Genomic DNA, 15,286 nt, shown 5'->3' with positions numbered 1-15,286 from the left:
GTTTTTTTTGCATTCTCACAACCTACTAAGTCCTAGTAGGGTGGCTAGGTACACTCATCACTGCTTTTTTCAATTTGCAAATTAAAGTTTTTTTTGCACAATATACAGTAGGACTTGTTATAACTTGTTACATAAACACACTTCTTTAATATGTGTCATTTAGTGAGCTAACATGACACTAGAAACTATTTCTGAAAAGGTTATCTGTAGGTTTTTTTAATAAATGAAGCACCTGCTGAAGCTCTCCATAAATGTTTTAACAATATTATTGGTGTACTGATTTCATGTTCATATAGGACTCTCTTCTGAAATTTCCAGTATTACAGTACAGACAAAAAGCATAAAACTGCACTTTAAAGCTGAAAATGTGATACATACAAAATAATTTGAGCTGCAGAGAAAAGACAATAAACATTCCAGAGGTTACCCAAAAATAAACCCATCATACTGTCTATCCTAAAGGCACCTTAGACAAAGATATATCCCTGTGTTCGAGTGGTTAAAGGGGTTTGAGGGCTGAAAAAGAGAAGGGAAAAGCCTTACTACTGCATGGGAACACTATATCGCCATAAGAAAGGCTACATAGTAGACAAATGCAGCTTTCATTGCATAAAAAATTCTGTCACTGATTGTCTAAAAGCATAATTTAAAGACATAGAATGTAGGTCTGTCAAATTAAAAGATCAGATTCAGTTTCATTTCAACATGTCAAAAAGCTCCACGCTTTTCCATATGGACAAGCTTTGTACGTGACACTCCGTCATTTGTGTTGTACTTCTATGCTGCATTTCTGCTAGAAGGTCAATTTTAAAGATAACAAAACATGCATGGGGAAAATTTTCTCCTGATCATGCAGATCTTGGTTCTGGATTTAGACTCCCAAGTCTAACAACAGGAGGAGAAAAAGACAACAATATATAAAACAATAAGCAATAAAACACACAAAGAGACAGGACAAATCAAAAATCATGAAAACAATGTCCAACAAGCTCTGTCCTGCTTCAACACACAGTCCCCCTGACATACTGCTGGAGGACGTTATGTTCCCCTCTTTCTTTTATATCCTCTCCCCCATCTCAACTGATCCCAAACTGCCAGCTCAGACTGAAAAAGTGATCCGCTCTGATGCATCATCATCATCCTTGTCATCAAGTCTCCCTCCTCCTGCTTTTAATCTTATTTTATGTCTTCCTTCTCAGGCTGGACAGACTTGCTCCCCCTGCAGGTGAGAGGCTGGAATGATATTGTATTCCTAACCAGAGGAGGCGGGGAGATGGTGCCTCTGATTCCACCAAGGGGGTTAAAATTGGAAAGTCACTAGGATTGATTAGACAGGTAAGTGGAGCAGGGGCAGGGTCACACCCTGCTGGTCGGGTGGCAACAGTAGGTGCAGCTGGGCCTAGGGTCTGCCCCGCTGTCAACATTCTGGGAGCACCCTCCCTCACAACAAGCCTCTGAGAAAGAAGGAGATAAGAAATGTCATCAGTGCTGAAGCTGTTTGACACCAAAGTCAGTAAAAATAAATAAATACATTACACCCCTTCTGTGCTTGTGCCACTACTGTATTTACAGTCCTCATAAATGTGTGTCAGATCAACTAATAAGTCAGAGAGAGAACTGTGCAGCTCTAGAAACTGAAACCACAGCTGGCACCTGCAGCTTCCTCTGGCATCAGCAGAGGTCCCTCGTGGCTGGTGCCTAGCTGAAGACGCCTCATGTGACGAACCACTGCTGTGGCATTGAATGCTTGCTGCAGAGAAAAAGAAACAAATGCAACATGACCCAGAAAGCAGCAGAACCTCATTCTACCTGAAACTGGTAGTTTACTGGATACAGACACCAGCCTAAAGCAGTGGTTACGAAAATATTTTGGTGAAAGGTGCTGAATTTACGAGGGTCAAGTGAGACCCAAAACAAACTCAAACTATAAACCACTCCCTTCTGCTCTTTGCCCCTCCCACCCTGTTCCCCGAAGCTATGACATGAACTACAAGTCTGGCTGTGACAAACAGTACAAAAGGCAGCCTCCAGTTCAAAACTAGCATTAGCTGAGTAACAAGGCTCTGTGGCAGCACTGCAGCAGCGTATCAAGTGAAGAGATCAACAATGTATGGCTAATGTTGTTTGTAGACCGTGTATTTACTTAGACTTATGTCTGTTTTGATGGGAAGATAAGACAGCTAAGCTACTTCAACTTTTATGTTGCACCATGATGGTAGCAGGGATGTTGAACCGCACCTAACACACAAGTCAGTTGAGGTTAGGTAACTTTAGTTAAGGATTACAAAGTTTGTGTTGTGTTTATTTTCAGAGGCACAGATGTGATAGAGGCCAGTGTGACTTATAGCTGCCAGGAGGTCCTCTGTGGTTGGCTGTTCGTAATGACTGCTCACGGTTTAAAGGCTTTTTATAACGTACACTAGGTAGCAGGTGGGGCTAATTTACAAACTGTATTTTTGACAACTCAGGGTAGAGAAGCTGGAACAGAAAGGCTGTGAATAGCAGCAGAGTGTCATGGAGAGGCACCGTATAGCTGAGAGACACCATGTCCTGTCCCATTTTCACTTGATTTAACAGATAACGTGTAAAATCTCTACGTGCTACTCCTCACAACAGGGTGCACATTGTGAGCAATTCATTACAGAGTGAGTTTTACCTTCTCAGACTGTTTCACTAGCAGTTTTGAGAAGAACAAAAATTTAGACTATACAGAATTAGCAAAGAAAGAAAAAATTAAAAAAATTTTTAAAATGTTTTCATTGTTTCATGACAGTGTTAACTGTGACTGCCAGACATTCATCTCACAAACCTTGAGGAGGTTCTGACCCCAGGTTGGAAACCACTGGCCTAAAGAGTTGTTTCTAACAATTCACACATGGCTATATTTTGGAGGTATTCCTGAAGTTCAGGTCAAGACCAGACATTATGCTGTAGTTAAACTGTATTCTCTCTATGTATACATCCTGCACATAAATATAGTAACTAGCATCCAAGATGAACTAAGTGTGACTAACCTTCCACTTGCTCTTAGCAAAATTCTTCTTGATCTGGGCGCTAACAGACTCATGGATGTTCTTATCCAGGGCAGTGTCCCCAGCGATCCTGACAAAGAGAGGGATAATGAAGCCTAAGAGTGTGTCTGTGCTGTAGATAGCAGTAAAAACTGTATAGCTACAGTAACTATTAGCACCAAGGGTTGTATTATTTTGTCAGGCTGGATTAGCTACATAGGCAAATCACCAAAGTTACAGTGTTAAAGAGATATGTGTTCTGTCACTGTGTGAGTACAAGTACCAAGGGTGCTGCAGTGCCTGCTCACAGGTGTAACGTATGTTGGGGTCTTTCTCCATCAGGTGGACTATAAAGTCTTTAGCTGTAATGAAAATGAAAGATTAAAAAAGCTGCCAGCTGCACACAACTGCCTCAGTTTATTTATTTATGAAGGAACATGCTACAACATCATTTTGGAATGTAGTGTAATAATATTTCAGCCTCTGAAAAACAAGATAAAACAATCTTGAGGTAATTCTAATACGGCAGAAAATTGGCCGCTGCATCAGTTATATAATCGTTCTAAGCGTTAGAGATCCTCGCCTAGAGCAGGGCAACAGGGACCCAGTCCAAAAGATGGGACTGGAAAAAAATAACATGGGAACACTGCCATGGCTTGTGGGCTCAGCACCTGCAAGGTGATCGCTAGGAATCAGACAAAATATTTACTTGCTTGGAAAACTTGACACATCAGTCTCTCTGAACAGGAACAAGCTTGAGACGATGCGTGAAGAACAGACTCTGGAGACAGGCTCTTGGATTAAAGGTGATCTGTGACTTGTACTCAGGATATGCTGTTTAGTCAGTGGTTGTTTGTTCTAAGCTTATTTAAGCCTCCATACGCTGTTTTCTGGTTGTTTAATTTGTATGTGCATTTCATGTTGGATTGTATCGACTGAAACTTGAAATGCTGCCGTCTTGGCTAGGTGTCCCTTGAAAAACAGGATGCTAACTTCAGTGGGATTTAGCTGGTTAAATAAATTGAGAATATCGGGTGGGCGAGTGGATTCTGACAAGCTCCTGACTGCCTCATTCAGTGCTGGAGTTTGTCCCACTGCATGAAAATACCTGTGTATGTTGTACACAGGAAAACTCCACTGTTCCCAGTGCACCTGACAGCAGACAGACTGTTTAGGTGTTGGAGCGTTTTAGGGGAAGTCGTCCGTGAACTTTCATCTTATATTATTTATCAAGACAACACTTTTTGGTGAAGTAACTTTGGCACAGATAATCCAATTAAAAACTTTTCATGACTTGCTACAAAATGCTGCAATAAAAACTGCACATTTTATACAAGGCTTATGAGGACAACTCATTGTTTTTAGGACATTATAAGCAATTTAACGTTCTTTGTCATCTCACTGACTTTTTCATGACTTTGTTTAACTTTGGAGTTTTTGGGAAAAGAGAAAACACACAGCAGACCCAGGACATATTGAACATTCCCACATGACCCTGTTCCCTGTTGCTAATTTTAGATCACATAGTCTCTGATGAACTTAATAAACACTTGGGAGACATATACATAATCTAAGAAATCATCTAACATTTACATTTACTGCATATGTATGAAAGTTCTATCTCACACTGACATTATAGGAAAAATGGCCTGCTACCTGAATCCGAGATATCATCCCAGTAAGGAGAATCAAACTCATATTCAGACTTCAGGATCTGCTCAAACAGTTTGGCATCATTCTCATCATAGAACGGAGGGTAACCACACAACCTGAGACAATACAAGCAAGGACAGGTGTCATTAATGCAAAAAATGGAGACAATTACCGCTGCATCATATGTGAAGAATTTCCAGGAGTGAAAAGTGTCCCTCCTGTGTTAGGTTAGGCCCATTAACAGAGTACTCACAGAATATAGGCTATTACACCAATAGACCAGCAGTCCACTGCTTTACTGTAGGGTTTCTGGGCCAACACTTCAGGGGCTGAAAGAAATAAGACAAGGTATTTCACTTATGAAATATGACATACAGTAAGATGGGTCGCCTATTATATGACACTGCTTCTATTTCTTTGTTAGTATCAGTGTACCATACCTATTTAAATCCCTAAACTAGCAGCCTATTACCTCCTGCCTGCTCTAGCAGGCTACACAGACTAAACTGTGTCAGTGTACTGGACTAAAATGAGTCAAAATACAGTACACTGAAGCTGCTGAATATCTATATCTATATGAGATAGTCACAGTATCTTAACTATAACACTCTGTGTGACAGTACTAGCAGGAAAAGATGGTTGGTGCAATATTTTTTGTCTTGCTATACAAAACGCACCTTTCTAATTACTTTAGCAATCATATTTCTCATTTAGATTTTTCATAAGATGTGGTGTGAAACCAATAATACACTGCAAATTGTGCTATACAGTATAGTGTTAAATTGGCACTGCACTAATACTGCATGTCCACTGCCATGTAAAATTGATCACAAACAGATCTTCTGCTTCAAAACCGTTTTGGATTTCTTTACCAACATATCCAGGCGTTCCGCAGGCTGTCGACATCACACTGCCAGAGTCCTCGATTTTAGACAGACCAAAGTCACTGATCATGATTTTGGAGTCTTCATCCATGCTGTAGTACAGCAGATTCTCTGGCTACGATGAGGAAGAAAAACACCAAAACAAGGATGTAAATCAAGTACTATTGTACCTGCAATGCTATTCCTAAGAATACAAATACACAAATGCCTCCATGACAACCATCACATGAACATGTTAGGACAGAGTAAATACTAATAACTATAAAAGCATTATATGCTGGTACAAACAGGATTATGAAGACAATCCTAGTAAAGGTTTGTTTCCTATCAGCAAAGCCACACTAAAATGGAAAATTACAGTAAACACTTCTCTCTGATCTGACCTTGAGGTCACGGTGCACGATCCCCATGTCATGGAGGTATTTGACAGCATCCAGAATCTGCTGAATGAGCTTACTGGCATCTTTCTCTGTGTAGAAGCCTTTCTCTATGATACGATCGAAGAGTTCCCCACCAGACACACTGCAGTATGGTGGAGAGATTTGTTCAGTAAAGTGAAGTACAGAATGAAAATATTTTGAGGGATGCAAGAGAGGAGTGGTGAGAGAAGTATAACAAGAAGTGATGTGAATATATTAGCTTTAAAGTATCTACAGACAGAAGTGACTTGTCTTTGGTTCAAAGTTCTGCTGTAACTCTATAGTAGTGAAATGTACTACATGTCTATAAACAAATACATAAAGACGGACAGGAAATGACCTGCTGTGGGGTGAATGAAACCACATATAGTGTAATACTTGATATTAGAATGAGAAGCCACTAGATGGAGACTGCACTCTGTCTACAGAACACATGCTAATGATATGGGTGTGTTTATCAAAGCCTCCACTGTTAATCACTCACACATATGCGCACACAACAAACGCACCTGATATTTTAACATACCCTGAATTAAATCAGAGAAGAGGTAAGACAGATACAGAGACAATGAAGAAATGAGGGAGAGGAGTAAAAGAAAAGAAGAACAAAAGTCAGGAACGTGACAGTCTGAGCTTGGTAAATGTTAACAGTTACAAAGGATGTCACCAGATGCTCCCAACCTAGTGATGGGTGATTTCAACCATTGTAGACTGAGGAAGTCACTAGGGAACTTTTATCAATACGTGCCTGAACAGACATGGTCAAATCAGTGCCCAGACCTATGGCATACAGGTCAGTGATCAGGGCACCGTTGGGGCCGTCTGACCACAGTGTTGCATGTTTGCTGCCAGTGTACAAACCATTAGTAAAAAGGCAGAAGGTGGAGCATTGTGTTGTTCCTGTCTGGTATAGGATTGCTTTGGCTGCACAGACTGGGACGTATTTATTCGAAGCTGTGCTGATGTGGTTGAGCTGGCAGAAACAGTGACACTTTATATTTCCTTCTATGAGGAAGTGTTCACTCCAAGGAAAGTGATTCGCATCTACCCTAATACTAAGCCATGGTTTGCCAGATCAGTTATACTATGTTTAATCTGGGGAACATGGCACAGTATAGAGGACTTCACAAACCAGTTGAGAGAGAGCTAAAGCTGGCGAAAATTAATTGTAATGACCGAGTGGAACCCATGCTTAGTATTTGTATTCTCTCATTCTGCAGTGACAGGCCTAAAGATGATGATGGGGATTCAGCACACAAAGGAAGGATAAAAGCGATCTTGATCTTTCTAATGACTGATCAGCTATTATAATTGATTTGATATGTTTGATTTTAGTAAGAAATTGTCCCATTTTAGGAATGCTGCTCCTGGACAGAATGGTGCACAGATTGACAAGACCAGGGTTCTTGAGGGCCTGAAGGGCATGCAGATGGAGCAAAGTCCTAGCCTGGATGCTACAGGAGGACACATTCTTAAGAGCTGTGCAAAGTATTTGGATGACATCTTCTGCTACACGTTTTCTTTGGCTCAAAGAAACACAAAGTGTCCCTTGGACATGGAAGCAATCTATTATTATTCTGGCACCCAAAATGGAATTTGTTCAGTCATTAAATGATTACAGGTCTGTAGCCCTTACTTCATTGGTTATGAAGGTCCTTGAGAGGACTGTGGAAGAGGCCCTTTTAGGCAAGGTACAGTAAACTGGACCCCAGGCAATTTGCCTATAGGGCGGGAAGAGGTGTTGAGGGTGCAATGAGCACTCTTTTAAACTTGGTTTTAACACATATAAATAAATTGTGCACCTGTACATGGTTGGTTTATTATTGATTTTTCTTCTTCCTTTAACAGCATCCAGCCCCATATTTTGGCTAAAAGTTTAGAGAACCTTTATAACATTGAGGTCTGATTTGCTGGCTTGTAGACTTTTTAACAAATAGGTCGTAGCATGTGAGGGTGAATAATACCCTATCTGATGCTCTGTGGTCTTTTACCAGTTTTCCACAGGGCTCTGTTCTTTTTCTTTGTACACCAACTCATGCCAGCTGTATAAGAATAGGTTTATTATCAAGTTTGCGGATGACTCTGTTTTTGTGTCTCTCCTTAATGATGATGATGATCACGGACCTCTGGTGACCGAATTTACAGAGTGGCGCAAAGCATCGTATTTGAAGAAAAAAACTAAAGCGATGATAATTGATTTTCAGAAGATTCTGGCAAATGTTGTGGCTGTAATAGTATGGACATATAGGGTCTGGCACAGGTCAGGATTTGGATATAATGCACTGTTTGTAAGGGATGGGTTTTACATTGCGTTTTGTTTGATCTGTTGATTAATTGAATATCTGTTGTGATGGTACTGTTGGCTACATACAAATTGGCCCTCAGGGATAATAAAGTTACTCTTTAGACCCCACTGAGCATTCAGGTGTGTTTCCAAGTGACTTGACCCCTCTGTAACAGCGAAGTTGAACAACAATGTCCCCTGTGTCACTGTGCCAACATACATTAAATCCTATCATGATAGTACATTACCATTCCCTCAGAAATTTTCAAATCTCCTTTTAACATTATTTTGACATTTCTAGGCCAAGTTAGAAATAAAACTGAAAAAACACATCTATTACTGTGGTGATGCGCTGTGTGCTACAAGAAAAAGCATGAAGCTAGGAATCAGAAATGACATAAACCATAGACTGCTGATATATTGTTGTAGGCCAACCCGGAAGTTAGCACTGCCCTGATTCCCTTGACAAAAAGCCAATTGGATTTTGCCATAAGCTTTTGGAATATTGCACAAAATAAGCTCTGTGACAAACAACAGTTTATGGCACTTACATGTTTTGTTTAGTAGGATAATCTTTTTTTTAAGACATAAAAATGTTCAAAATCACGAGTGGGGCATTTACTGATGTATTTTATGTATTGGAACAAAATGTGAAAATGTACTGGCCTTGTGTTAACCACATAGTTCAGGCATCTAACCAAAAACCAAACCAGAACACCCATGGACTCTGGGACGAGGGAACAGGAAGTGCAAAAATGCTAATTCAGTTCTTGATTTTAGGACTCACTATTATGGCACTTTTACATTACGAGTTCACAAATGTATTGCCAGGTAATGCAGTAACTATCGCAAATAAATTGAGAAACAGAAGTACTCAAGAAAAGAATTCCTCACCAGTCCTTCCCTTGATAAAAGTACACCCCCGCCTCTCTGTCTTTTATTCCTCTGGTTTGCCGCTGACTGTGGTTAATGCATAAATGACTGATATTTTCATAAACCTCTTAGTTAATAGTGCTCCTGATCCTGCTCTGTCCTTTCTCTCATTCTCTCTCTCTGACATTTCAGGAGTTGAGCTGGGTGGGAGGCTGATAGGCTGCAGGTGTGAGGCAAACTCCACACTGCTGCTCATGAGTAGGCCTAGCACAATGTTTACCTTGTGTGTTTGTATTCATGCACATGACACATGACATGTAGTGAGTGGGAAACAACACAAAGGTTTGAAACACACATCACACACGAACAACCCCTACAAACCTACACATATGTGAATACTTACAGTTGCATGACAAGGTAGAGGTGTGATTTACTCTCAAATATCTCTTCCAGAGATACAATGTTGGCATGTTTAATCCTGTGAGGAGGGTGAGAAGAGAAAGAAGACAAGAAATTCAGTTCATCTTATTATTTTTCTTATAATACCCATTATTCTACAAGTCATTTTCACATAGACAGTATTTACTAAATATTGCCTGGAGGCAGCAAAAATAATTCCACTGTGTCATGAGAGTTACTTTGGAGTTTGAAATCTTGCCCAGTAGATATGGTTGGGACTGTCAGTGTATGTGCCAACCAGCAGCTTCAGCCAATAGTTACATGTACTGCTTAATGGGTACACTGACTGGTGGCATGCAGCTCCCTAATTGGCTGAACTCTATGTTCTGCTGCCCCTTGAGACCCGTGGGTGCAGTGAGAGGGGATAGGAGAAATGACTCACCATATCAAAATCGGTACTGTACGTCTCTGCCTGAACACTGTGTACTGTTATCATACCTATATCATGACAAACATCTGTCTCTTACACATGCTGTCATCACTTACGCAATTAATTGTTTCAGTGCAGCATGAGGAAATGACATAACACACAAAACAAATAAGCTAACAAAAATTTTAACATTCCATAATGAATGACACAGCAGACATCTTTTGTTTAGCATTTCCTGTTTAACTTAAGAAGGACCGTGGTGCATAATGAGAAGCTCATTTGCATTTCTGTGGGAAGCATTTTCTGACATTCGCTTATCACAAGGAACCTTGATAGCACTTTTAGCTTATTGTAATTTAAATGTGTTCTTGCACCAGGAAAGATAGTTTTAGGATGGGATGTAATGCCTATTTAAACCCATATTCTCCTGTTAAAACACATGTATATTCAATGATACGTCCACCTTCCACTAAACGTAAAGTTAAACCTCACTATACTCTTTAGTATCAACCAAAAAGTATTCTTAGAATTGAATACTGGTAACAGTCAAGTGGCAAAAGATTACCTTGATTATTTGGCCAGATTCCTAATGTCATTTACACCACAAAGTTTCTGATTTAAGTCAGTAATTTGTCAATTTTACAATAAAATTTTTTGATTATTATATTTAGACAGTTGCCTCTGCAGCAACTTCAGACAAACAGGCATATCTAACCAATGTGATGATATCAAATGGCGACATTAGTTGGCCTGGGCATCCATCTTACAAACTGTGATCACAAGAGAGAAGAGCTGAGGGTCATCTGGCTCTGCATCTGCCTCAACAAACTGAGCCATTAGACTGAACTGATAATAAATTCACTTCTTTTATATACAGTAACACATACAAACACTGTTACAAGTACTGGCTGGAAACACAGAATAAACACCAATAATTTTACAGTGAGACACTTAACTAAAGCTATTAAAGACAAATCAAGATGGTAAGTTTGGCTGTGGCCTCACTGGAAGGAGCAACAGAGAACAAGTGGGCCACTCTCTTAATCTCAGGGTGTTGCTGTTTGTGTTTTTGTTTATGCTTTGTTTGCATGTTAACTGTCTCCTGGGGTGTACCACTGTAGAACAACATTTTTATTTGGATTGCATAGAGGACACAGTGACAAAAAGTTGCTCTCACTGGAATAAAATGGCGTTTGATTTTCAGCATTTAACTGGACTAAATAACAGAAAGGGAGAAAATATAGTGTAATTTCATGACCTCACAACCCAAAGCAAACAGCAAACATAAACATATTACACTATTTTTGCTTCAGTTACGTCGATTCACAGCATCACTCACACTTGGGGGACTTCAGGACAATGTGTGAAAATGAGTAATGAAACCTCTGTATAAGATTATACAAACATGAGACAGAGCAAAGAAGACACAATTTTCAGGCCAAGTTTACCTCAGTTTACTTCATTTGTCAAAACTGTAACCAAACTGTTAACTGACCCCCACCACTCTCATTCCAGCATCCTCACCTCAGGATGGATCATAAATGTACGTTCGCTAGAGTTGTGTGTCTCCTGTAACCCAGGCAACAAGAGCTCTAAAAATAACTGGGGACCCAGTGTAGATCAGCCATTTTCACCACGGTCTGTAATTCCCCACATCTAAAGAGAAGTACGTTTGAAGCAATCTACAATTACCACAAGTGTTACTGTCACTTCCTTTTGTTCTAATATAATAAAAACATTACATCTCTTGCACAGGTAGAGAGAAAAGTTGTGCATGAGCTGGGTGAAGAGGAGTCATGTGCAGTAGTTCTTGTGGGTATGAACATATAAGGATGTTTTGCATGATAGCCATTTACACGCAAAAACACATTTGCAACATTAAAAGACTACAATTAATTGTACATAGGGTTGCAACGGTATGTAATCGTCTCAGAAAATATCATGGTTTCACAGTATTACACAGTTACTGTTATTATGTATCAATTACAACAAACAAATTACTGAACTGCACCTGGAAAAATATTATAGAGTGTGGATACCTGAACCGAGCCCGATGAGACCCATTGGTGCCTGAGGGTTCAGGCCAAGTCCAGACGGAAATTTAGATATTATGTTTGGGTCCAGGTTGGGTTTGGACACATAGGTCAATCTTTAGGCTAGATGGCTGGAGCACTCAAATGTCTGCTTCATTTTATGATAAAGGGAAAAAACATGGTACAGCCTCAACTGCATCAGGCTCAAGTCGGGTTCAGCCATTATATATACACGCTTGTTGGTTCCAGGTCAGGTTTGGACAGAACTATGTGGCCCTATCCATACTCTAAAATACTGTAAGAACCACACCAACCAGCTGACTACATACTAACTGCTGTAAAAGAGAGAAAAAATGTAAAAAAAAATTTGGGGTGAAATGGTCTTTTAACTCCCTAAACATGGCTTTAATTTTGGAATATAAGGAAGGTATGAGTAATGTGATATAACATACAGTAGCAGTAATGGAGAAACAATGATGAAAAATTAACCAACTTGAACCTTAGCTAGCACTGAGTATTTCAGATGCAGGCTAATGTTGCACATAACTAAAGGCCTGTGGCTACAATACAAACAGTCTTTAAAAAAAGCTATTATATTTTATCAATTACTATCATGTTATATTAATTAATACAGAAATATAGGATCTATTATTGCACATTTTCCAAACCACAGACATCCACTTACTTGTGTAAGACCGCAATCTCATTTTCAATGCTGTTTTCCTTGCCCTCTAATGCCTTCTTGGGGATACACTTGACAGCCACTAGCTTCTGCGTCCTCTTCTCCTCGGCCAGGACCACCTCAGAGAAAGCTCCCCTGAACACAAACAGACAGGTCAGTCTGGTGTTTAGGCAGAACTCTTCACATGCATTTGTGACATCGCAGAGGAAAAAAAGGAAACTCCTGCTTTGATGTTAACTGGCCAAACTTTAGTGATAACTTGGCTACTTACATCTACAGTAAGTGCTGGTAGAAATTCTAGCCTGCTGATGCCAGGTTGTGTTTATTTTTTTACTTCTTTTAAGTCACCGGGTTGCTGCTGAGTCAAGTTTTGGAGGGGTGACAACTTGGTGGGATGATCTTAACAAATTGATGCCAGCCCAAAAATAGTTTCAATTTAAAATCTCACCCACATGATGCCCATCAATCAACTGGAGGGTGACAGTGTACATTATTATTCTGTTGTACATATAGTAACAGGTTTCCTTCTGTCTCATATTTTCTTTTGACATGCTTTATGTTAAAGTTAATAACACTGCAAATGCTTCACGTTAATTGATAAAATTTTTTCCAATGTGCACTACATTGGTTAAATGCTACTTTATCAATGATACACCAGGCATTCTGACATATATTTAACCATCTAGTCAATCATATTGATTTCATTCTTGAATCACTGTTGTGAATCTTTAAAAGACACAAAGACAGGATAACCTTGCATCAGTACCTGCTTGTGAAATTCTACAAACTCCATAATGCAGAAATACCCCATGAGTATGTGTCTATGTGTGTGGCCAGGATGTATGTGGGGCATGTACCACAATCACATATAGCAGCATGTGTGAGCAGAGTGGAACCACAATCAGTCACAGGTTTGAAGATACATTATCATTTTATCATTTATAAAACAAGGAGGGGCTGCCAGTGGCACCAGAAAAAGAAACTACATGATCTACAGACTTGTGATGGATTGGCGACCTGTCCAGGGTGTACCCCGCCTTCGCCCAATTGCCGCCCCCGTGACCCCGTTCAGGGATTAAGCGGTAGAAAATGAATGAATGATCTACAGACACTCTATGAACAATGCCCTCTTCTGTGTAGACTAACCGCTGTCCTAAAAATCATGCTTACAATTACATTTTCAAAGCTGATAACAAATCAGAAGCCCAAAAGGGACATTTAGTAAATGTCCTATAACCACGGTTATAGGTCTTCCTTGTCCCATCCTGTTTTGCATTATGTTTTGTGCTGCAATAAATATATATATATTAGAAAAATGGTGGGCGCTTTGCTTTAATTATGTTCTTTTCCCTATAAGTCTCCATAACCTGTTTGCTCAGTTATATTGGGTTTTTCCATTGTGTGTAGTCACACAAGCCATGCCATTAACAGCTGTGAGCAGTTGAGCCATGCTGACATGAGTGTTTTTCCAGTACACCACACAGCAAGGTAAAGTTGTTTACATTGATGGTGTGTTGGAAGAGAGCTGATCACAAACCACAGTAATAGCCTGCCGCCACTGTCAGTTCACTGTGGCCGTTTCTGTTTCCTCCCCTCATTATTTCAAATGGATTGAACAAAGTGAGCATGTTCTGTCAAGATAGAGCATGTACACAAACACACGTTATATTCTCTAGTTCATTTGCAGGCTTAGGTTTTAATCTGGTTTGTGGCTTTAAGAATTGTTTGTGTTTACAAATTGTCACTGGCATGTCATCCACTATCAGTATGACAACTTCCATGTCTACATTTGCTTAAGCAGTCATTTAAAACCAAATGAAATGTTTGAATAAACTATGCTTTTGACTATGCAAACAACAACCACTGATAGCTGCAGTAATGACAACATCTATTGAGTTTTTGGATATAACATGTCACTTAAATGTGCAGTATTTAATATCTGGTTAGTTAATAGAATGAGCCAGTTTCCTGACCAAAGTAACAGTTATCTAGGGAGGGAGGCATTGTGGTCGCATCTCACCAAGACACTAAAACTGCCACAGAAAAGCCATTAGCTTTGGCAGAAATCCAGCTGGGTAGAGGAGTTTGTCAGTTCTGCAAATTCCTCTGTAGCATCTGGAGGACTTAGTTGACATTCTCCATGCACTCACTGGCAGACCAAAGGGCCTGTCAAACAGTGGTTCACACAAAAACTGGGAAAATAACAGTAATGTAAGTAAAGTAACTATGGACAGTCCGCTTATCTGTTCATTATTCTGTACAAATCACTACCTGTGTCACGTCTTTGCCAAGTGAAATAATTGTATTAACCTCATATTCATTGTTTTAGATAATAGACAAGTGATGAAGTTGGTTAAATCACATTAGTGAAGTGGTGTAACATGGAAGTGAAATAACAAAACATTCTCTGACAAAAAGAGAAACCTTTGACTTCCTGCCACCAAACTGGACATTGTTTTTGTGTAGTTCCAGATGAAACTTCCTTCTTTCTAAATGTCAGACAGCTGTAGGGTAATGGCCAATGCTCTTGAAAGCAAAATCTTTAAAGTGAGACTATGTAACTTTTGTTGAACAGGAGCTATTGTTGCGACCGTTCACCATCAGCCTGCCACTTGGCA

At 39.7% G+C, this 15,286-nt stretch overlaps 1 protein-coding gene across 3 annotated transcripts in view; it reads right to left on the bottom strand.

Moving 5' to 3' along the window:
• The window catches only part of camk1b (calcium/calmodulin-dependent protein kinase Ib), a 35,193-nt gene continuing 19,907 nt past the window's right edge, over nt 1-15,286 (bottom strand). For all 3 annotated transcript variants that reach the window (XM_020593096.1, XM_020593097.1, XM_020593098.1), the window contains 10 exons: nt 12,672-12,803; nt 9,528-9,602; nt 5,932-6,070; nt 5,537-5,663; nt 4,918-4,993; nt 4,668-4,780; nt 3,295-3,373; nt 3,015-3,102; nt 1,654-1,750; nt 1-1,454 (listed from right to left, as the gene is read on the bottom strand). In XM_020593096.1, the coding sequence (XP_020448752.1) occupies nt 1,357-1,454; nt 1,654-1,750; nt 3,015-3,102; nt 3,295-3,373; nt 4,668-4,780; nt 4,918-4,993; nt 5,537-5,663; nt 5,932-6,070; nt 9,528-9,602; nt 12,672-12,803 (1,024 nt within the window). In that variant the 3' untranslated portion in view covers nt 1-1,356. The remainder of the gene's footprint in view (nt 1,455-1,653; nt 1,751-3,014; nt 3,103-3,294; nt 3,374-4,667; nt 4,781-4,917; nt 4,994-5,536; nt 5,664-5,931; nt 6,071-9,527; nt 9,603-12,671; nt 12,804-15,286) is intronic.

The sequence above is a fragment of the Monopterus albus genome, unplaced genomic scaffold (assembly GCF_001952655.1).
Source record: "Monopterus albus unplaced genomic scaffold, M_albus_1.0 scaffold18.1, whole genome shotgun sequence".
NCBI lineage: Eukaryota > Metazoa > Chordata > Actinopteri > Synbranchiformes > Synbranchidae > Monopterus > Monopterus albus.
The sequence above is the reverse complement of the archived record's forward strand: the minus strand, read 5'-3'. Positions and strand labels throughout refer to the sequence as shown.